General features: G+C 41.3%; 1 protein-coding gene across 8 annotated transcripts; it reads right to left on the bottom strand.

Moving 5' to 3' along the window:
* Positions 1–357: 357 nt before the first annotated feature.
* LOC309616824 (uncharacterized protein) lies at positions 358–24,802 on the bottom strand. 8 transcript variants are annotated; one of them, XM_082367938.1, is made up of 6 exons: positions 21,006–24,802; positions 17,170–17,368; positions 15,940–16,066; positions 15,570–15,662; positions 9,482–9,577; positions 358–4,024 (listed from the first exon to the last, which is right to left on the bottom strand). In XM_082367938.1, the coding sequence occupies exons 3-6, from the start codon at positions 16,055–16,057 to the stop codon at positions 2,118–2,120; spliced, it is 2,214 nt and encodes a 737-aa protein (XP_082224064.1). In that variant the 5' UTR covers positions 16,058–16,066; positions 17,170–17,368; positions 21,006–24,802; the 3' UTR covers positions 358–2,117. The 8 variants fall into 8 exon arrangements, with proteins under 8 accessions (XP_082224064.1, XP_082224062.1, XP_082224063.1 ...); XM_082367936.1 differs by having other exon boundaries at positions 17,180–17,368; XM_082367937.1 differs by lacking the exon at positions 21,006–24,802 and adding an exon at positions 20,564–20,995 and having other exon boundaries at positions 17,180–17,368.
* Between the last annotated feature and the right edge of the window lie 21 nt (positions 24,803–24,823).

Raw genomic sequence — 24,823 nt, 5'->3', positions numbered from 1 at the left:
ATAGTTGTATTTCTTTTACTCATGCTACTGCCACACTTGCAACACTTCTGACATGTCTGTCACCAAATAACGGGGGTGGGGCGTTTAACCACAGCAAGCAATTCTCCACTACACCACCTGGGTCCTTAAGTGTGACTCAGTTCTAACACTGTCTACTCGGAGATAGTGTCAGATCCCACAGGTTAAGGGCTCAGTCCCATAAGACTGCTTCTACCCCACTTCAGATGCCAATCACACGTATCAGGTGCCCAAGTTACCTACAACTTGTCTGACTTGGCTACAAACCGGAGATTCCCACAACCTCTTCTTTGGGTTCAATTAGTTTTGCTAAATGGCTCACAGAACTCAGGGAAACACTTGCGTTTATCAGTTTATTAAAGGATATGATAAAGGATACAGATGAACAGCCAAATGAAGACAAAAATAGGGCGAGGTGTGGGAGGGTCCCAAGCACAGGAGCTTCTGTCCCTGTGCTACGGTGTGTTACTCTCCCCATATCTGAATGTGTTCACCCATGTAGAAGCTCTCCAAAATACCTACTATTGGGATTTCATGGAGGCTTCCTTACATAGGCATGATTAATTAGTAACTCCATCTCCAGCCCCTCTCCCTTCTCTGGAAGATGGGGAGTGGGCTGAAAATTCCAAGCTTCTAATCATGGCTGGGTCTCTCTGGTGACCAACCCCCATCCAGGAGCCCACCCAGAATCACATCAATAGAGTAAGAGATGCTCCACACGCTCTTATCATGTAGAAATTTACAAGCGTTTCAGAAGCTCTGTGCCAGAAACCAGGGACAGAGACCAATATGTCTATTTTCTACAATTTCACAAGGTCAAACAGTCAACCTCAAAAGGATACATCCTAAACGATTCTATTTTTCTAATATTCTATAATGACAAAAAAGATCTGTGATGCCAAGGGTTAGTGTCGGGGAAAGGATGTGACTATGAGGATGTAGCATGAGGGAGTCTGTGTTGACAAAGCATTCTGAATTTTTACTGGGGTGTTGGTTACAGGAACCTACATATGTGATAAAGTTTCTTAAGGTGATATATAAAAACCAAACAAAAACTACTACATGTTAAAACTGGTGCAGTCGAAATAAACCCTGTAGTTAACAGCATTGTAACAGTTTCACTTTCCTCTATTTGACCTTATATAACCACACAGTTTACTGTGTGGTTATTATAAGATTTTACCTTTGGGAGTAGTGGGCTGAAGGGCATTTAGGAAATCTCTGGAATATTTGTTTTTGTGATTCTAAACTTACTTCAAAATTAAAAGTTATAAAAACATCACATTTATATTAATTTTATAACCCCCCGATGGTACTTACAAACTTGGTTAAACACATCCAAATCTGTTGTTATACTTACGAAACGAGTACATTTTTCATTTTGAAGTATTCAAATCTTCTGAAATAACACAAACTTGGAACCAAAGAAATGCAAAAGTTAAATAATGAAAATTCAATCCATGATGAGAGTAACTGCCACTATGTAAAATTTATAAGATCAATGACAGGGCAACTAGAAATATGGCTGAAGGTATCCTTCAGTTGCTTGTGAGGTGTAGTATCCCTTAAGTTAAGACTTGTAACAGAATGCTCTCATTCATCATTTCCCCAAGGCTTCTTTCCTTCATTAAGTTGTCTGATATTTTGTTAAAGTCCACCACATAGAATGTGTTTCTGCACGGATTTCCTGGCAAATGATGAAGCAATATTTATTACTGCAAACCCTGCCATATTCATTGCCACAGGAAAGTATTTTTCTAGTGATAACTGACATCTGTTGAGGTATTACTTCTGGGCAAAGGCTTTCCCACAATTATACTTCTACCAATTAGAAATATTCATTCATTCATGATCTATGATGATCACATATGATAGGGTTTATTTCCACTGAAGGCTTTCCTAGTCCTTCACACTCATAGGCTTTATCTCAGTATACACTTTTTAGACATAGAATGTCCTAAAATATTTTCACCAAGGCTGATTGTATCCGAGTTTTGTAAATTTTTTCATCAATATAAAATATGAGGCAATTGATCACTAAAGATAATACCACATTCTTTGCATTGTGATTCTTCTCTGCATACTATTATCTTGAGGGTCTACAACCGGCAACAGGCTTCCCCAAAGTGACTACCTGTGAATTCTCTTATGTTTATCAAGGATTGACAATTGGGCAAAAGCTTTCCCACACTCACTGCATCCATAGGGCCTCTCTCCTGTATGTTTTCTTTGGTGAACACTGAGCCCTGACTTTGTGGTGAAGGTTTTCCCACATTCACTGCATTCATATGGCTTCTCTCCTGTGTGAATTCTCTGATGGGTAATGAGATCATTTTTGCACAAAGAGAATTTTCCACATTCAGTACATGCAAAGAAGTCTTTCGTGAGTGAAATCTCTCATGTTGTATGAGGCGTGTCTTCTTCTTAAAGGCTTTACCACACTCGTTGCATTTGTACGGTTTCTCTCCAGTGTGAGTTTGCTGATGTGTACCAAGGGTACTCTTCACGGTGAAGCCCTTGCCACATTCACTGCATATATATGGTTTCTCTCCAGTATGAGTTCGCAGATGTGCGATGAGCTTCCTTTTCGCGGATAAGCCTTTGCCACATTCGTTGCATACATAGGGTTTCTCTCCTGTGTGAGTTCGCTGATGTACAATGAGATTGCCCTTCTGAATGAAGCCTTTTCCACAATCACTGCATATATAAGGTTTCTCTCCTGTGTGTGTTCGCTGATGTCCAATCAGCCGGGCCTTGGCTGGAAAGCCTTTACCGCATTCACTGCACACATAGGGTTTCTCTCCGGTATGGGTTCGCTCATGTACAATCAGTTGGCTCTTCACAGTGAAGCCTTTCCCACAGTCACTGCATATAAATGGTTTCTCTGCAATATGAGTTCGCTGATGTACAACGAGATCACCCTTCATGGTGAAGCCTTTTCCACATACACAACATACATAGGGTTTCTCTCCTGTATGAGTTCGCTGATGTCTGATGAGAGGGTTCTTCAAGGTGAAGCCTTTTCCACAATCATTGCATGTATAGGGTTTCTCTCCAGTATGAGTTCGCTGATGTGGAATAAGACTCTTCTTCAAGGTGAAACTTTTCCCACATTCACTGCATACAAAGGGTTTCTCACCAGTATGAGTTCGTCGGTGTGCAATAAGACGCCTCTTCTCGATGAAGCCTTTTCCACATTCACTGCATATGTAAGGTTTCTCTCCTGTATGAGTTTTCTGATGTGTCGTGAGACTGAACTTTGTAGAGAAGGCTTTTCCACACAGACTGCATCCGTGGGGCTTCTCCCCTGTATGAGTTCGCTGATGATAAATGAGCAGACACTTTGTGGTGAATGCTTTCCCACATTCACTACATGTGTAAGGTTTCTCTCCCATATGACTTTTCTGATGTTTATTGAACTGCAATTTCTTGAAGAAGGTTTTATCGCATTCAGTGCACTCATAATGTTTCAGTCCCGTATGAGTTCTCTGATGTTCAGTGAGCCTGGATTTTCTGGAGAAGGCTTTCCCACACAGACTGCATCCATGAGGTTTTTCTCTAGTATGAACGTTCTGATGATCAAAGAGCTGAGACATCTTGAAGAAGGCTTTCCCACACTCACTGCATACATGGGCTTTCTCTATGTTGTGAGTTCTCTGTTGCTTAGTGGACAGGGAGTTATTGTTGATGGGTTTTGCACTTACAGGAAATTTAATTTCAGTAAAAGGTTGTTCGTGATTAGCATGGAGAAGGGATTTCCCATCTCCATTAAACTCAGCAGAGTTCTTTAAGTTACAGTTTCTCTTCTGGTTTTCAAAACTTATATTTGATTTTAAAGGTTTTTCAGTTAAGTCAAACATATCACAATTTTGCTTTAACAGAAAATGACTTTCGCTCTGATTAACAATATTTGCAAATGTATTATGTTTGCAGCATTGTTCCACAGTATTTTGAATGCTGTGATTTGGCAAGTGATGCTGCAGAAGGTCATCAACTTTCCTGATTTCTAGGAAAGAAGAGAACACGGAATCATTCCACAATCTCTCATAATCTTAATTTGGAAGAAAACTGTTTCAAAAAATGCCTTCATGTGAAGTAACTATTTAGTGACAATTCTATGTGTGGTATAAAAAGAAATATAAAAGAAAGAAATAAAAAGAAATATATATGGTCTTCCTCCACAGAGCTCCTAAAGCCTTGTAATTTCCTAAGTGATTAGGATGCTAATGAGGTGACTTAGCATAGGGTTCCTACATAACCTCAGGATGGGACTGACCACCAGAAAGACTAAGTGATTAGTCTTAAGTGATTAGAGGCCACCCACCGGCCTCTGGGAAAGGAGAGAGGGCCTAGATATTAAAGCTCTATAAGAACTCTTAACAAAATTTGCTCAACCTCTGGATGGGTGAACATATCCATGTGCCAGGAGGGTGGGTGCACCCCAGTTCTGGGGACAGAAGCGCTCCCATTCAGGAATCCTTCAGACCTTGTCTTCTTGTACCTCTTCATTTCGGACCTTGTACCTCTTCACTTGGTTGTAAACATAAGTAAATGTTTCTCAGTTCTCAGAGCCACCCTTGGAAATTAACTGAACCCAAGGGCGGGTCATGGGAACCTCCAACCTACAGCCAGTTGGTCAGAAGCACAGGTAATAATCTGGACTTGCAATTGACATCTGACATGGGGACAACCATGTGGGACTGAACACTTAACTTGTAAAATCTGACACTATTTCCATGTAGATAGTATCAGAAATGAGTCAAAATTTAGGACACCCAGGTTTAATTCTATGTACAGACCACTGAAGCAAAGGAATAAAGAAGGCAATTGCAGTCTGTGAATCATGGTTAAAGGAGCAATGAATATGTAAGAGGTGTAGGAAATCAGGATATGTTCAAAGAAAAGACAAGGTTCACTGCTGGACTTAATGGGAGAAGCACGGAAGAGGTTCAGACTCAAGGATTATTCCAAGAATTATGTGGTTTCAGCCACTGGGTAGGTGGAATGCCTCTTAATAATGTGAGGAATATTACTGAAGTCCAGAATGAGAGGAAAATCTAGCACGCATTGTGAAACAAAGTTTAAGATGACTATTACAGGGACTTCCCTGGTGGTGCAGTGGTTAAGAATCCGCCTGCCAATGCAGGGAACATGGGTTCAAGCCCTGGTCCGGGAAGATCCCAATGCCACGGAGGAACTAAGCCCGTGTGCCACAACTACTGAAGCACGCGCCTAGAGCCTGTGCTCTGCAACAAGAGAGGCCCATGCACCGCAGCAAAGAGTGGACCCCGCTTGCTGCAACTACAGAAAGCCCACACGCAGCAATGAAGACCCAACGCAGCCAAAAATAAATAAATTAATTTAAAAAAAAAACGATGACTATTACATACCCGAGTACTATACAAACATGAACAGGTTGAATATATAAATCTTTAAAAAGGTCTTATCTGAAAATAGCAATGTGGATATCATCAACATAGATTATTCAAAGATAGAGAACTGGATGAGACTATGTTTAGAAACATGTAGAATAAAGGTGAAGGCACAGGGCCAAGGCTTTAGCCATTCCACATGTAGAGTTTGGAATTCAATTAAGCCCACCTAAGAGAACCAAACATTGAGTATTGTGATCACGGGTCCCCTGAAGATCCAGGTATATAGAACAAAATACAATGATGAGTAAGATGTGGATCCTCAGCATCTGATTTCAAGGTAAGTGTGACAGACTACTGAAAGACTGGTTATCATAGTCTAACATCTTGCCATCCTTCTTCATTCTGTAGACCACCATTCACCTAACTCTACCAAAGCACTAATTGAATTTTTTAGAATTTCTCTTATTGAAGCATAGTTGATTTAAAATATTGTGTTAGTTTCTGGTGTACAGCAAAGTCATTCATTTATACATACATAAATATACATATATATTTATATTCTTATCCATTATGGTTTACTACAGTATACTGAATATAATTCCCTGTGCTATACAATAGTACTGTATTGTTTATTCAATTCTATATAAAATAGTTTGCATCTGCTAATCCCAACTAACCTCAAATTTAGAAGAAAGCTTCTGTAACCAAGATTCCAACTAATAGTTTAGCTGGAACATACCCTATGTTCCTATGTAAAAAGGGAACGTTGGTATGCAGTTACTCCATCCCTGCATCTTGCAAAGAAAGGAGTGGCCATGACTGATGACTGGAAGATAACCTCTGAGTCCCTGATATCCTGCCTGGTAAGAGTGTCTTTTTAGGCATGAGGTCTGAAGCCATACCATACAGTTTATACTAACAATGTGATTTGTGGTAGATGCCCGTTTTTTGTATGCCTGAGGCTTTGGACAACACTGTAACATTCTGATTCTGGGGTCTAGAGGCACCAGGCTTGGGTGAGCTTCCCTGGTTGGCAACACTTCACACATGTTGTCAAACATTCAAACATCATTGCTGGGAAAATTCAGCACTGTTCACATGATTCCACTGGTAGAGGACAACCGGGGAGCTTGTGTGCAGTCTCTCCTGGATTCTTTCCCATGCACATTTGATCTTTGATGACTTTAATCTGTATTATTTTATTGTCACACATTGTAACCAAGAGTATAAAAGTACATTCCCCTCCCCAATAATGTCTACCTTCTATAAAGTAGGCAAAGTGATCCACTTTAAAAATTGTATAATGCCACTCCTCTACTCAAAATCCCCTGTTTTCTCAACTTATTCAGAAAAGAATCAAGGTCTTGAATGCCCTTGATAGGCAGTTTGTGACCTATGTACCAAAACCCCCAGCTACTACCCTGTTACCCTTAACTCCAGTCATTTTCCCTCTTGCTCAGTCCCTTCTACCCATGTAAGTTTCCTCGAAGTTCCTCAAACACATTCCAGATTCAGGTCTTTCAACTTCCCACTGTCTCACATTTGGAAAACTCCTCACCCAGGAAGATTACTCATATCCCTCATCTATGTGCTCAAAGGCACCTTATCAGATTGCCACTCCCATTCCTAAAAGGGCAGTTCCAAGCCCCAACACCCACTCTTCCATTAGCTGCTTTAATTTTCCTTACAGCAATTTTTATACTAAGACATGTTAGTTACGCATTTGTTTATTATTCATTATAGAGTATTTCAATTGAGAACGTACTCCGTGTGAAGGGACAAGATATATATTTTTTTCCTGTTTTGTATTGCTATAAGCTTCAAAACTATTATGCTATTAGGCTCTCAAAATGCAAGTTTTAAAGGAGTAAAGCTATTACATCAATTGCAGAAGGCAAGCATATGTATGGAACATATTAAGAATACTTAGGGGACTTCCCTGGTGGTCCAGTGGTCCTTTGTCCCTTATCCCCCTGAGCTCCAGGGAGAGGTCCCCCCCCACCTCCCTCACCAGTCCTCTCTCTGAAGCCAGGGCTGCTGCTTGGCTGTCAGGCACTTCCATGCCATTTAGATCTGGAGACTCCTGGCTGGGGGAAGTGGGGCAGAGCCGCCCAGCCCCACTCTCCCAAGCAGAGCCTCAGCCTCTTTTTATACGTCTGTTTATTCTGTATGTGTGTATTTGTGTGGGGGAGGTTGTCTGTTGCTTTCCTTTTTTTAAGGCTCTGGAGTGTTGTGTATGGTTTCTCTTCACATCCCAGCCTCCCCAAGCGCACTTCCAAGAAGAGAGGGGATTTCTCGGAAAAGGAGAGAGAAATCCCCGGAACAGGGGAGGGCAGTGCCTGCCAGCTGTTGTGGACCTTCCTGAGAAATAAATATCCTCTAAATTTTCAAACCAAAAAAAAAAAAAAAAAATTGTTAGACTATGATAACCCTTTCAATACAGGGGACGCGGGTTTGATCCATGGTCGGGGAACTAAGATCCCACATGCAACTAAGCCCGTGCGCCACAACTACTGAGCTCAAGTGCCACAACTAGAGCGTGCACGTGCCACAAACTACAGAGCCCACACGCTCTGAAGCCCACGTGCCACAACCAGAGAAGCCCACGTGCCAAAACCAGAGAAGAGAAAACCCGCATGCCACAACTAGAGAAAAGCCTTGTGCTGCAATGAAAGATCCGCATGCCTTAAGGAAAATCCCACGTGCCGCAGCTACGAACCAACGCAGCCAAAAGAAAAAAAAAGAAGAGGACAAAAACTCTTTACTCTTTATAATCAAGATGATATCATATCACGGGATCATTGAAAGAGAAAGTGTAATCACATATGGCAGGAAACAGGGTTAGCTGGGACTAAGTGTCATCAGAATATGATGGGAAATTAATCAATTGTATTTCTATATTCTAGCAATGAATAATCTAAAAATGCAATCAAGAAACAATTCCGTTTACTATAATATATAAAAGAATACCAATATATTTAGGAATAAATTTAAGAACGGAAATACAAAACTTATATTCTGAAAGTTAGAAAAACATTTTGGAAGATATTAAAGGCCTAATTAGATTTAAAAAGATCCAATGATCATGGAACAGAACGCTTAATATGGTTAAGATGGAATGACTCCCCAAATTGGCATACAGTTCAATATAATCCCTATCAAAATCCCAGGCAAATTTTTTTTTCTGCAGAATTTCACAAGCTGATTCTAAAATTCAGATGGAAATTCAAAGGCTCCACAATACTCAAAATAGGCTTGAAAAAGTTGGAGGATTTACATTTTCCAATTTCAAAGCTACTGCAAAGCTATAATAATAAAGGCTACTAAAAGGATATATATATATATAAAATAATCCAAAACTGATGGTGGTGATGGTTGCACAACTATGCAAATATAATAAAACACCACTGAATTATATAACTTAAATGGATAAATTGTTTGATATTATATGAATTAAATTTAAATAAAACTGTTAAAAAATATAAAGTGAGAACAGAAGCTTTAGGAAAATAAATACAATGATAACATCTAAGAACTACAGGAGAATCTGAATTAGCAAAACTATGAAGGAAGTTATTTGAAGCAGACTGAAGTTATGACCTAGTTCTAACATGTAGCATGGTAGAAACATTTTTTCTAGCATCCAAGGTGGGGTTGGATGTTATGGTGGGAAATCATTATTTCCTAACTGGGCAGGAAGAAGGTACAGTAGTAAGAAGAGTGATGAATTCAAAGTTCGCTCTTTCCAGAGGCCTGGAAAGTGGAATTTCACAGCAAGACAAGTGGTAACACAGAGATCCTGTGATGGTGAATGAAGAAGAGGAAGATTTGAAAATCCTAGGAAGAAGAAAACTATGCAAACAAAAACAAGATGCATATGAAATAAACAGGGATCAGATCTCAAAAGAGAACAAAGGGATATATTTTCCTCTTAACTTCTACAAGGAAAAAGAGTTCTTACACCGGAAGAGAGGTACGTGGTAGGGCTGTTTATGTTTCCTCAGACACTATCACAGCTCTGACACCTTCTCTCCTGATCAGAGTGTGACTTCCCTGTCTGCCCACCTTGCTGGGTCTCACCCACTCACCTGGACAGATTCGACCGTGGCTGTCATCTTCTACTGGCCACAGTTGTTCTCCTCGTTCCAACCTGGAGACAGCATCTGGTTTGCTGGCTTGATACCCTGTTCATGAAAAATGATAGAAGAATTAGACATATCGAACTGGGCTGGGATACGGCAGGAAGGGATAATGGTACATGGAGGGAATAAACAGGTTTCACATCTGTAACCTCAAGGCTTTTCTCTCAGGAGAGGGGCTATTATACCCTCTCGTCTGGGGCAAGAGAAGGATCTGAGACTCGACCATTGCAGAGGAATGCAGTTAGTCTGAAGAGTTAAGAGGCTGAGAATGGAACGGCCACTGACGGGCACCCTCTGAGGGACCCGGGGGAGCCGTCCTCACCCACGGACACCAAGTTGCTATAGTTCTCCAGCATCACATCCCGGTACAGGTCCTTCTGATCGGGGTCCAGGAGCTATGTACCAAACTATGTACCTGCCACTCCTCCCACGTGAACTTCATAGCCACGTCGTCATGTCAGGGATTCCTGTCATAACATGGTCTTATTTAGCGAAGTGATGTTCTTTGGGTAATATGGAAAAATGTAAAGGAAATTATTCTGCTCACTTTTGCCATATGGGAAATTAGTGGGTTTTTTACCTTCACACGCTGTGATAGAGTAAGAATCCTAGTAAAATATTACGTTACTGTGCAGTCTTCCATTCATTCAACTAAAGTTGAAAATTCAAAGAAGTTTCGGTAATGTACCGTTAATTCCTCTAGCTGAGGTAAGAACATCTGCAATCTCTATATATGTGAGCATTTGTAAAGGAAAAACCCAGTTTCGTCTCCTTCCTGTGTAGTGAAAAACCCAGTTCTTCTCCACTGTGTGCTTCTTCCCTGCGAGTCTCCTTTATTACCCACAAAGAACACTTCGTTTCTGACCCTTCTGGTCACCAACTGTGTGGAGACTTTTTCCCCACAACAAGCAATTCTCTGCCCTACCAGCTGGGTGTCCTATAATTTAAATCAATTCTGACACTATCTACCCAAAGATAGCGTCAGATCCCACAGGTTAAGGGCTCAGTCCTGTAAGACTTCACGGCCCCCACTTCAGACACCAATCACAAATCCAGGTTGTCACCTGTGCTTCTGACCAGCCAGCTATAGATCAGAGGTTCCAATAACCCCCTCCTCAGGTTCAATTCACTTGCTAGAGGGGCTCACAGAACTCTGGAGAACACTTATGTTTACCAGTTTATTAAAGGCTATGATAAAGGATACGGGTGAATATCCAGATGGAAGAGATGTGTAGGGCAGGATACGTGGGAAGGGAAGTTCTCTGAACATCATAGTTTGGGGATTTCATGGAGTCTTCATCATGTAAGCATAATGAATCATTAACTCCATTTTCAACCCTTCTCCCTTCTCAAGAGAACAGGGGGTGGGGATAAAAAGGACAAGCTTCTCATCATGGCTTGGTCATTCTGGTGACCAGCCCTCATCCAGTAGCCCACTCAGAGTCACCTTGGTAGAACAACATTACTCCTGTCACCCAGGAAATGACAAGAGTTTCAGGAGCCCTGTGTCAGGAACAGAGGTCAAAGACCAATATTAGAACAAGAGATGTTCCTAGTGTTCTTATCACTTAGGGAATCACAAGGGTTTTATGAGCTCTGTGCCAGGAACAGGGGGCAGAGACCAATACATATTTTCTATTATCTCATAAGCATCTATTTACTAATACTGAACTATATGATTCTTGTAAGTATATGAATAATAGATTCCTAAATTCACCATTAGCAGTTGAGCCAATACCAAAACCAGTAATGAAGAGACTCCAGATGCCAGAATCACAAGACAATACATGCTAATTTCAGTAGTTAATATACTAAATGAAACAAAAGAAACTGTATAAAACATGTATAGAGCACAATAGGTTATTAGATGATCAAATCTGTAAAGAAATTATTCTTTAAAGTATATGGACACATATGGACACAGACCGATGCATATGCACGTGTGTAGATTAGGCAGGATTAATATCATATTAGATAAAATGAAGAAACAGCTGTAGGAAACATGTTTTTACATTTATGAGGACAGTAAGGACTGCAGTTAAGGACTTCACTCACCACATCACCTCTATGGAGAACCAACAAAGTCCTATGTGAACTTGAGACCCATGTGAACTTGAGACCCATGTGCCATGAAACATTAACATCCTTTGAGGAACTGGTCTGCTTTTGTAATAGGGAAGAACAAATCTGACTCCATATCAGATCTGTTCCTCTTACTTTAAACTCACTTTAACCTTTGTGCTCTGTTGCCTGTACTAAGTCATGCTGGCTCTGTACATTTTGTAAAAGAATGCTGCCTATAGCTTGAAATATACAAGAACATCCGTGACCTGACCTGAACAGAGAATAACATTTGTCTTGTTCAAGGTTTACAAAAACATGGTGACCTGACCATGACCTGACCTACATGACAGCTGCAAGAACAAAGAATCCAACACCACCAAGAAGTGTGCAACAACTAACCACGTCCCTTCCTCACCCTGCCTTTAAAAGGGCTTTGCTGAAAGCCTTCAAGGAGTTCCAGACTTTTTAAGGCATGAGCCACCTGACTCCTTGCACGGTCCGGCAATAAACCCTTCTCTGCTCCCAACTCCGACGTTTCAGTATTTGACCTCACTGTGCTTCAGGCACACGGTCTTGCGTTCAGTAACAACCTTACCAACAATCTTCATCCATTTTTTCCTTTCCCAGCCTGTATTTACGTAATGTCAAATCTCATTTGCCCTCTACAAGCAGCATATCCAGAACCTCACCAACACTGAACCCTCCACACATGCTGCAGCCAACCATTCTCGCAGTCACCATGTTTTTTGCAATAGCCTCCTGAGGCTTTCCTGTTTGCCGCCCTGCCCACTACTGTCTGCTTTCTACACAGAAGCCAAAAGGATTCCTTGAAAAATGTAAATTATTTCATGTCATTCCAGTACTCAAGAACTCCTCGTGTTTTTTTTTTAATTAATCAATTAATTAATTTATTTTTGGGTGCGTTGGGTCTTCGTTGCTGCGTGCAGGCTTCCTCTAGTTGCGGCGAGCAGGGGCTATTCTTCCTTGCGGTGCGTGGGCTTCTCATTGCAGTGGCTTCTCTTGTTGCGGAGCATGGGCTCTAGGCGCATGGGCTTCAGTAGTTGTGGCTCACGGGCTGTAGAGCGCAGGCTCAGTAGTTGTGGCACACGGGTTTAGTTGCTCCATGGCATGTGGGATCTTCCTGGACCAGGGCTCGAACCTGTGCCCCCTGCATTGGCAGGTGGATTCTTAACCACTGTACCACCAAGGAAGTCCTCTCCTCGTGTTTTCTCATCTTATTAGGGAGTAAAATCACGCTTCCTTGAAATGGAATACGTGACCAATCTTACCCCCCCATCCCACCCCGCCCCCACTGCTACTGCCTCTTTGGCCTTATACCCATCACTTTCCAGAAAGCACACTCTGCTTTGTCCACACGGGCTCCTTAATGTTTCTCAAACTCATTCGTGGCTCAGCCTTTTAAACCCGCTAGCCTCTCTACTTGGAAAACTCCTAACCCGGCAGCCTACTAACTTCCCGCATTTCTTGGTTCAGAGGCACCTTATCTGAGAGGTGTTCCCTACCTAAAGAGGAGCCCCAGCACCTACTCTTCCATAATGCTGACTAAAGTTTTGTTTCTTTAAGTTTTACTGAAGTATAGTTGATATACAACGTTGTGCTAATTTCTTCTGTATAGCAAAGTGATTCAGATATACGTATATATTCTTAGTCATGTTCTTTTGCATTATGGTTTATCACAGATATTGAATATAGTTCTCTGTGCTACACAGTAGGACCTTGTTGTTTACCCATTTCACACATAATAGCTTACATATGCTAACCCCAACCTCCCATTCCATCCCTCCCCCACCGCTCCTCCCCCTTGGCAACCAGAAGTTTGTTCTCTATGTCTGTGAGTCTGTTTCTGCTTTGTAGATATGCTGATTTGTGTCGTATTTTAGATTTCACCTATAAGTGATATCATATGGTATTTGTCTTTCTCTTTGACTTACTTCACTTAGTATGATAATCTCTAGGTCCATCCATGTTGCTGCAAATAGCATTATTTCATTCTTTTTTGTGGCTGAGTAGTATTCCACTGTGTGTATGTACCACATCTTGTTTATTCATTCATCTCTCAATGGACATTTAGGTTGTTTCCATGTCCTAGCTATTGTGAACAGTGCTGCTATGAACACAGGAGTGCATGTATCTTTTTGAATTACAGTTTTGTCTGGATATGTGCCCAGGAGTGGGATTGCGGTATCATATGGTGACTCTGTTTTTAGTTTTTTGAGAAACCTCCATACTGTTTTCCATAGTGGCTGAACCAATTTACACTCCCACCAACAGCGTAGAAGGGTTCCCTTTTCTCCACACCTCCTCCAGCGTTTGTTATTTGTAGACTTTTTTTCTTTTCTTTTTTTTTTGGCCACCCCACGAGGCTTGTGAGATCTTAGTTCCCTGACCAGGGATTGAACCCAGGGCCTTGGCGGTGAGAGCACGGAGTCCTAATCACTGGACCGCCAGGGAATTCCCTGTAGACTTTTTCATGATGGCAATTCTGACCGGTGTGAGGTGGTACCTAACTGTAGTTTTGATTTTCATTTCTCTAATAATTTATGTTACTTAATCTTTATCACAGCACTTTTCACCCTCTAGATATATTATTTGTTTATTTTTATTTTTTTTTATCCCACACCACCAGCCCCCAAAACACTTGATTAATTTCTTGACTCCTTTCTCTTAGACTAAAAACTTGTGATCTATATGTATACTTGTTTTCACTGCTCTTACCTTCCAGCATACAACAGGCTATCAAAAAAATGTAGAGGAATGAATCAAAAAATCAATCATATGTATGGAACACATTAGGGAGAATTTAAGAAAGAGGGTGGAAATCTATCTGTGAGTATGATGATGTCATATCATGGAGTTCATGGACAGAAGAAGAACTTTAACTGACAAGTAATTTGATTAGCTGGGATAAATATCATCAGAATACAATGGAAAGAAAAATGAAAATTTTAGGGAAATGAAGACGGTAAGGTCTACAATCAACGAGAAGAAAGTTCAAAACTAATAAATACACAAAGGAATTAATTTGAAGTAAGGAAGAGTTATGATCAGGTTGAGACCGGAACTGAGAACGTAGGATGTTAAGATAACGTTTCTAGGTAAAAATTCATCATGAACAGCAGACGCATTTACATAAGAGAGCTCTGCAGATGGGGAACATATGAGGTAATGCCTGAATGGCCAGGATGGAGGATGCATAAGAGTAAGGGAGAATGTAAACTTATAGTGGTTTTCTGGGAGGGATGATGATCCTGGGTCCTGGCAGTTATTGAGAACTCAGGAGAGCTGCCATCAAGATGAGTAAGTTATACAGGTCCCAAGTCTGTGGTGGATCACACTGGGGAGAGATCAATTTGGGAGTCTTCTCCAGTGACCCTAAGGAGCTTAGCTTATAACAATGAAGAAAACTTTGAAGGTTAGAAGATCATTGGAGAAAATGGAAAAAAACATCTTTGGAAAACCTCAGAGTGGGAGTAAGGCACAGTGAAGACCAGTTTACTTTTGGGGCCGGCAGCCAACATGGGGTGAATGTGACAAAGGAAATCAACATTACCAGTGGAGCAGAAAGGTGCAGTAGCCAGGAGACAGTGAGGAATTCAAACTTTTCTCTTTGGAGAGAGGCCCTGGAAGATGGAATTTCATAGCAAGGGAGGTGGAAGTGTTTGAAGAAGAAGGAAAAGATATGAGAATCCTAGGGAAAAGAAAACTATGCAAACAAAAATCAAGACGGGGGTAAAATAAAGAAGAAACAGGTCCCGGAAAAGACAGAGTCTTCCCTAAGAAGGGATATATTTTTCTCTAAACTCGTACAAAGAAAAAGAGGTCTGACATCGGAAGAGAGATGCACAGAGGCACTGCTTACCCAGCGTCCAACCCCCTCTCAGCTGTGACTCTTCTCTGACCAACTACAGTGTGACTTCCACGCCTGTCACCTTGCTGGTCTCTCACTCACCTGAATGGGTTCCACAGTGGATTTCATCTTCCATCGTCCATGGTTCTCCTTGATCCAACTTGGAGAGTATGTCTGGCTTTCTGGCTTGATAACCTATTCACCGGAAATGATAGAATATTTAGACCCAGTGAACTGGGCTTGGGGTCTGTGAAGACAGAATGCTACAGCTGAGGACAAAACAATTTCACGACCTACAGAGTAAAGGCTGTTCTCTCCGGAGAAGGGAGAACACCCACTTCTCATGGGCCAGAGAGGGGACTGAAAATCTACTGCTTCAGAGCATTATAGACACTCCAGAGCTTTCAGAAGCCGAGAAAGGAAACGACACTGATTGGGGACCCTCTGAAGGACACAGGGGAGCCGTCCTCACCCACAGACAGCAGGTTGCTATAGTTCTCCAGCATCACCTCTTGGTACAGGTCCTTCTGAGGAGGGGTCAGGAGCTGCCACTCCTCCCACGTGAAGTCCACAGTCACATCGTCAAACATCAGGGTTTCCTACAGTAACAGTGGTGTTTAATGAAGTGATGTCCTTTTGATGATATGGAAGAAATGTTAAAAATTTTTCTTCTCATTTCTACTTTATAGGCTGGATCTATATATCTAGGGGGTTGTTTTTGTTGTTGTTTATTGATTGATTGGCTGCGTTGGGTCTTCACTGCTGTGCACGGGCTTCCTCTAGTTGCAGCGAGCAGGGGTTATTCTTCATTGCGGTGTGCAGGCTTCTCATTGCGGTGGCCTCTCCTGTTGCAGAGCATGGGCTCCAGGCACACGGGTCTCAGCAGTTGTGGCACGCGGGCTCAGTAGCTGTGGCGCACGGGCTTAGCTGCTCCGCGGCATGTGGGATCTTCCCAGACCAGGGAACGAACCCATGTCCCCTGCATTGGCAGGCGGATTTTTAACCACTGCACCACCAGGGAAGCCCCGGGTTGTTTGTTTTTAACGCACATGGAATAAGCAAAAGCCTAATAAAATACAAGGATCCAACTAAATATAATTGTGCAGTCAGTCATCCATCCATTTATCATTAGACGTTTCTATAATGTGTAAAAGTTAAACCTTCTTGTTAACCTAGAAACACCACATTCATATATATATATATATGACTAACACATAAGTCAATGGAATTGGGATGACTAAATCTTTACAGCCAGTCAATCAGAATCTTCTGGGAAGTGACTCAAGAAGCCAGAATTATAAGAAACTAAATGTTTAATAAGCATGTTTAAAGTGTATGAAGAAGAAACTTTTTTGATATGTGCACTTTGTTATGATTTCAGCCTTTAAATATATCCTTAAGTCAGTTGTATAATGAACAAAAATAAAAGCAATATAAGAAAAAAGGTAGATTAAGAATCCAGATTTGAACATGGAAACCAAAAGTCAGTCATATTGCAAAGCCTGAGGAAACAGTCCCCATAGAACTGCTCTTGCTTCAGACACCGGCTGCAATTTCTGGCGTCCCCAGGATCACCCTCACTTCAGAAGCAGGCTACAAAGACACCCAGGGTCCCCAAGACACCCTTAGATGCAATCATTAGCTAGAATGACTCAGACAACTAACAAACCCATTCGGGAACAAAGGAAAGAATAAAACAAACCAGAAGTCACCTGGGCCTGGATCATTTTCTTCTGTTTTCTGAAAACAGCTGGCAACAAGGAGGCTCTGTCGCTGTGTCTTCTGGATCTGCTCTAAATTCTGTTCTGCCTTTAATCAAGCATGTCCTCAGTAATGCTGATACCAAATCCTGTAACTTCTTCCTCCTTCTACTGATTCTTTTGCTCCTGGGGAGTCAGGACCTGTGGGTTGAGGAGAAAATTCAAGCTGAGGGTACATTTCCTCTGGGCCCAGATGCTAACGCTGCTCCTGGGCGCTCACCTTAACCCAATGCCCACAGCACTGCTGAGTGTCCCTTTTTTACCCCAGAAGACTTTATTCCTCTGGCCAAAAAGGCTAAGATTCTGACTGTGGTGGGGGTTTTCCTTTATTCCGTGAAGTTGAAGTGGGGTGACTGTCAAAGGAGATGAGGGGGACTTCCCTGGTGGCACAGTGGTTAAGAATCCACCTGCCAATGCAAGGGACGTGGGTTCGATCCCTGGTCCGGGAATATCCCACATGCCGCAGAGCAACTAAGCTCGTGCGCCACAACTACTGAGCCTGCACTCTAGAGCCTGCGAGCCACAACTACTGAGCCCACGTGCCACAACTACTGAAGCCTGCGCGCCTAGAGCCCGTGCTCCGCAACGAAGAGTAGTCCCCGCTCGCTGCAACTAGAAAATGCCCGCGTGCAGCAATGAAGACCTAACATAGCCAAAATAAATTAATTAATTTAAAAAAATAGTCTAAGATTAAAAAGACGGAGATGAGGGAAACGAGATCCATCCCAGCAGCAGGCCTTAGGAGCAGGAGACTCTCAGGCAGCTCAGTTATACAAAAGGGACCGTATGGGAGGAGAGGTGCTGGGCACTGCTTTCCTTTAAACAATGTGCACTCAGGAACCTCCTCAAGCATTTTTATACACCCTGTGAGTACACACACTTCAGTTTGAAAACCAATGTACTGGGCAAACCAGAAGCACTGTCTTATAAGCAATAATGATAACATCTTAGCTTTTAAATACATTTTTTAAAGCACACAATATTGTAAATAAATTGGAAAGTGGTAAATTAAGTTGAGATGCTCTAAGACGCCTGTATTGTTAGAGAAGAGTATAAAAGTACTAACATAAAAATTTGACAAAGAAAGCTTCCATGCTGTATGTAATCTCTAGTGTCATGATGAAAACTAACAATTGTCTTAAAGTACATAATTTCCATCCTAACAGAAGTGGGAAACAGAATAAGAAGAAATTCATTCAAAACATGGCAAAAAAGAGAATAAGGAATAGAGAACAAGTGGGCAAATACAATGCACTTATATGACTGTTTTAAAACAAAACACTAAGAATTATATTAAGTATATTAAATCTACTATACTCCAATAAAAAAATTTTTTTAATGAATTATATTCAGTATAAACAGAACAAAGATTCCAGTTAATTACATCAAATACAAATGCCTCGAAACTGTCAGACTGGATTAAAATTTAAAACCCAGGACTTCCCCGTCAGTCCAGTGGTTAAGACTCCATGCTTCCAATACAGGGGGCCTGGGCTTGATCCCTGGTCGGGGAACTAAGATCCCACATGCTGTCCAGTGTGGCCAAAAAAATAATAATAAAATAAAATAAAACCCAAGAACATGCTACTCTAGGTGACATGCCTGAAATATAGTGACATGGAAAGCTGGAGAATAAAAGGTTAGAAAAAGATAAACCATGGAAAGAGTAACCACAGATAATCTATATTCTCTGACAAAATGCACCAGAAAACCCAAAAATTACTACAGAGAAAGAGAAACAAAGCTTACTAGTAAGAGGTTCAATTCACCACATTTTAAGAAATTTGCCATTTCTAGGTACCTAATAATATAGCCTTGAAACATATACAGCAAGGGAATTCCCTGGGAGTTCAGTGGTTAGGACTCCAGGCTTCCACTGCAGGGGGCACAGGATCAATCCCTGGTGGGGAAACTAAGTTTCCTGCACGCCATGAGGTGGCAGCCAAAAAAAATTTTTTCTAATTAAAAAAAAAAAAAAAAAAAAGGAATGAATTATAAACATTAGAAATTGGACAGAAAATTAAGGTTATATTCAGACAATATCATCCTTGACATAGAAAGAGAGATTCAAAGAATTATAATACTTATTTAAAACAAAATTTCCCCTCAGAAACCCCCAAGCCGATTTTCACATATATTGCTGGCTAGAACTGCACCACGTACCTAAGCTCATTTCGTACTAATTCAATCACTAGCAACGCGAAGTGGAACCACCAGGATTAACTAAGACCAACCAGTAGTGGGATATGGGTCACCCTGTCAGAAGGATGGATAACGAAACAAAACGGCGATTCTGTTAGCAAAGAAGAAAGTGTGAGTGCGTGTCAGACAAAACAGCAAGTGTCCACTGCCGCTGGTGAGAGCAAGCCTTGACAAACATTTTCTGCAAAGGTGAGACAGGCTGGGACCTCGAACCCTTTGCTGCAGTGCTGCACCTCTGCAGTGCAGAGGTGTGCTCTGGACACACCTCTCCTCCGGCAACAAAAACCAAAGAAACTACAAAGGACTAAAAATAACTTTGCACATGCGCAGAGGGGGCAAATTCTGGACAACAAGATACAAAGAAATCAAGAAACCCAACTGCCACTTCTGAAGAGCCAGGAGCAAAAAAGCAGGGGATCCGGAGCAAAAGCTTGGTACTGCCATGCCCCTTGCACACACCACCACCTAAAGGGTGGGCAAACCATCTAAGCCGTCCCTCCGGCCCAACCCCTGGACATACCCCTACCCTCACCCCATATAAGGAACCAGATGCCCCCCCCAACAACCCCACCTCAGAGAGCGAACAAGCAAGGGAACCTCTTACTTGTTCTCGCTCCCCCCCTGCTGCAGCAGGGCCCCAATAAAGCCTGGCCTGAATTTCTTATCTGGTCTTTGATCAATTTCTATGGACCAAGGAGGCCAAGGGCCCTGGTCGGTGACAAAGGGATAGATACTATACATTTCTGCTTTGAGGGTTAAGATCTGTCACAAGGACTCAATTCCGCCTCTGCAGTGCGAAAGCAACGATACACGATACACACATAGGCGAGGCTGGGTTAGTCCCTCGGTCTGCGGATAAAAGCCTAAAAAGCAGAAGGTTTAGAACTACACTACCGTCCTGGGCTGTACCGCCTTCCTTCCCAGCGTACTTGGTTGGAATCTCAACGCAACCACCAGCCAGGCGTCCTAGGGGACCAAAGCCTCAGCCCTCACAAGACTCTCTGTACCACAGACACTGACTACACACTTCCTTATTAACCCGAAACCTGGGCCAGATACCCTCATATGATGACCGTCCAGCCAGGCCCCAACATCTCTGAGCGCCATATTAATTCCCGAATCTGAATCTCTTACCATCGTAAATACCACCTGCGTCCTTTAGAAAGAGAGTGAGCCGCAAAGACCCCCATACCAGGCCGGTCCGGTCACGATCGTTGATCTCTACAGATTTTTTTTGGGGGGGGGGGGCGCCGCGTGGCTTGCGGGATCTTAGTTCCCTGACCAGGGACTGAACCCGGGCCACTACAGGGAAAGCGCCGAATCCGCCAGGGAATTCCCTCTACAGATTCTTCATCGTTTTAACCAACAGCTCCCAAGGTACCCCAACGACAGGTACACGCGTCACAAACGCTCCCGGTTCCTCTCAAATACCTCCACCTCCGTGCTTCCCACCAGACCCTCAATAATCCCGCAAGTCCACACTACACCATTGCAGCCTGTGGACGACACGTCCACAGGGGCAAACCTCCTATGGGACAAAACCACAAAACTTCAAGGGACAAATGCACACACTGACCCGATTTTCTCCAGTCCACAAGCAGAGCCTAAAACGTTAACACTTCCACGAACCGCTTCTACTTCTGACCCCTGTCGCCCAGATTTTTCGTCGGTCTACGGCGGCCGAAGACGGTCTGAAGCGTTTGAAGAAACGCGGACTGGATTTCTGGTATTACCTTGAGAGGCAATATGTCCGCGCCCAGCTCTCCGCGGCCCCAGGGGGCGGCCATGTTGGGACACCTGACGTACAGAAGGCCAAGGGGCGGGTTTGGGGCCGGGAGCCCTGGATGGTCCGGAAGGTGGGAAGCCACTGAAATTATTTCATTACCTGTCACTTCCACTCTTCAGAAAATTAGCAGATTTTCAGAGACTCGAGGTTTGCGAGGCAAATATGGAGCTACCTAAACGGCGTTCGACGCACTGGGGAGACAAGTAACGTTGCCGCGGCCTTTATTTTACACCTTGTATTAAAAAAGGAGGGGGGGCGGGTTTCGAAAAGGACCAAGGGTTCAGGTGTCGGTATAGCAGCAGAGAACGAACTCCTGGAAAGAGAAACGGCAATACATCCGGTAATCGGACATCCGCCCCCAAACCTCTGGAGGAACATTTCTTGCAGGAAGCGGCTTTTAAGGACAGAATAAGATTGCAAGAAACTGGCACAGTGTGGAACAGGCCATCACGTTCAAAAGGAAAAGGGCGGCAGGGATGAAGCCTAAGTTTTGATTGGGATTGGAGCCTCGGGGAAAGGCCACTTTAAAAATGAGGCCAGTAAAGGTCTGGAGCCGATGAGAAAGGCACAGCCAGAATGGAGTCCAAAAGTATTAAGGTCAATAGCTATTTGGCCAAGACACTAAGATAATTCCATGGGGTTAGTTGTTTCAGCAAATGATGCTGGAATAATTGTATATCTATTTGCAAAAACATAAATTAAGACCCATAACTCTAACCATATACAAAATTAACTCGAAATAGATCACAGACCTAAATTTAGGAGGTAGAAGTATGAAACTTAAGAGAAGCAAAGAGGAGCCTAAGTTAGCCAAAGAGTTCTGTGACAAGACAAAGTATGAGCCATAAAAGGAAAAATAATTGGACTTTATTAAAATTAAAAACTTTTGTATTTCTAAGCACAGCTTTAATAAAGTATTGAGTGGAGCCAGAGGTTGGGAGAAAATATTGACACATTTAACATCTATTGATAAAGGACTTGTATTCAGAATATATCAAGTGTTCTCAAAACTTAATAACAAAACAACTATCCAGTTACTTTTTGCAGGTTATGAAAATTTCTAAATATTGCATCGTGGTGATAGTGGCACAACTCTATGAACTTGCTAAATGTCATTGAGTTGTACGCTTACTACTGGTAAATGTTATATGTAAATTATGACCATAAAGCTGTTAAAATGAATTTCTGTTGTGTACAAAATTTATAGCATATGGATTTTTTAAAAGACATCAAATATAATTGCAAAATTATAAACTATCTAGGATTAAAAGTAAATGGAGATGTCTGGGACTTATAAGAAAAACAGTACAACAAATCTTGGAGTGAGAAGGTAAGAATTTGAATAATGAGAGGATCATAATAAAAAGTGAACATAGTTGAATATGTTATGTTTTTCAAGTATACCCCACTTTAATGCATACCTTTTATATGTGACTCAAGTTACCATCCTACTAATTCACCCATGATATAATTACAGCCACTTAATATTAATTATATAGAGATATACAAAACATTTTATAATATGGAAATGTTTATAATGAGAAAGTAAGTGATAAAATTAGATTACATCTTTTTTTTTTACAGCTTTACCGAGATATAACTGACATAGATTATACCTATTTTAAATAAACTTTTTATTTTGGGGAAATTTTAGATTTACACAAAAGTGACAAAGTACTACAAAGAGTGCACATATACCTTCATTTGACTTCCTCTCATGCGAATATTTTATGTAACCACGGTACATTTGTCAAACTTAGAAATTAACATTGGTATGACACTCAACTAAATTACAGATTCTATTTGGATTTCACAAATTTTTCCACTACTGTCCTTTTTCTGTCTTAGGATTCAACCCTAATGCTGCCTTTAGACATCATGTTTCCTTGAATTCCTCTGTTCCATGACCATTCCTCAGTCTTTTTTTCATGTCCTCAATTATTTTGAGGAGTACTGATCAGGTATTTTGTATATTGACCTTCTTTTAGGTTGGTCTGTTTTCCTCATTAAACAGGGATTTATGCATTTTGGAAAAGACACCACAGAATTGAAGTCCCTTTCTAGTAACATCATATTTATGGGTATAGAATATCAAAATGACAACACTGATCTACTGGCAAAGGTAATATTTGCCAGGTTTCTCCACTGAAAATAGCAAAACAACTTCTGACCAAAAAGAACCATCATATAGGGCTCACACCAAGAGACTTCAAGACTTATAAACCTTTAGTAGTATTGGTGAAAGGACAAACACATAAATCAATGGAACAGAGCAAAGATCCCAGAAAAAGACCCACATAAGTCAAGTATACTCAAGCATTTGACAGAGATACAAAGGTTATTCAATGGAGAAAGATAGACTTTTTCAGCAGATGCTGCTGGAACACTTGGAAGTCCACAGGCAAAAAACAAACAAAAACAAAGAGAAAAAAAATCTCAAAAGAATCTCCTTATAGACAGGTGCAAAAATCCTCTTTTGCAACCCAGAACTCATTGTTCAGTATGAGTTTTGATACAGGTAAGAAGGAACATGATACCTAAAACAGATTCAAGTGATGGGGGTGTACTGATAAACATAAAGATTGCTTCCAGGACTATAGAGCTGATAATTTCCCTCATATATTAAGCTTTTAAATTATCAGCTATATTGATTTCATACTCTAATTTTAATGTTGACATGAAACAAAGATGGCTTCTTTTTTTAGGCTTTTATCTTAAGAACACAGTGTCAGGATTTTAAAAAGTACTGGCATATCCCAATGATCTGTACTGTTCTAGGGTGTGATAGCTTAGGAGTGAATATGATTTGAACTTAATACATTTTTAGAGGGTGTCAAATTCAGAACCAGGCAGATGCATCTCCTGACCCTAAACATAGTCCTAAAGTAAATTGCTTGAGGAAATTGGATCCCAGAGATTACAGGTGGGGAATTTTGAAGTGTGTCTGTATTCCACTGGAGATCAAAGAAGCTCAACTAAAAGAATTGTGGATTGACTAACCTGACAGCTGTGGATTGAGCAAAACTTCTTTTTGAAAGGGCTATCTTATCTTGAATATTATGACTTTGGAGGAACTAAGGTGATTGACAGTGGAAAGAATCAGAACATGTGAAATTCCTTAAAAATTTATTGACTTAAATAATTTTGCCTATGTTACACATAATTAAAAAAAAAAAACCTTTACACTTTGTTCAGAAAAAAAAAAAGAATCTCAACACATTCATCCTATAAGTCCTATACTTGGTAAAGGACTTGTATCCAGAACATAGAAAGAATTCTGAAAAGTCAACAAGAAACTCCTATTTCAAAAATAGGCAAACCTTGAACAGACACTTGATCAAAGATAATAGATGGCAAACAAGCATATAAAAAGATGGTCTGCATCATTTGTTGTTAGGGAGATGCAAATTAAAACAATGTGAATAATAATAATAATTTTTAAAAAGCAGCAGTGTGATACAAATACCCAGGTATTAGACTTGCTGAAATCCAAAAACTGAAAATATGAAATGCTGGTGATAAGGTGGAGTAACAGGAATTTCGATTATTTGCCAGAGACAATGCAAAAGAAATACAGCCATGTTAGATGATAGGCAGATTCTTGAATG

The sequence above is a fragment of the Balaenoptera borealis genome (assembly GCF_965194805.1).
Source record: "Balaenoptera borealis genome assembly, chromosome: 19".
Classification (NCBI taxonomy): Eukaryota; Metazoa; Chordata; class Mammalia; order Artiodactyla; family Balaenopteridae; genus Balaenoptera; species Balaenoptera borealis.
This window is presented reverse-complemented; position numbering and strand designations above follow the sequence as displayed.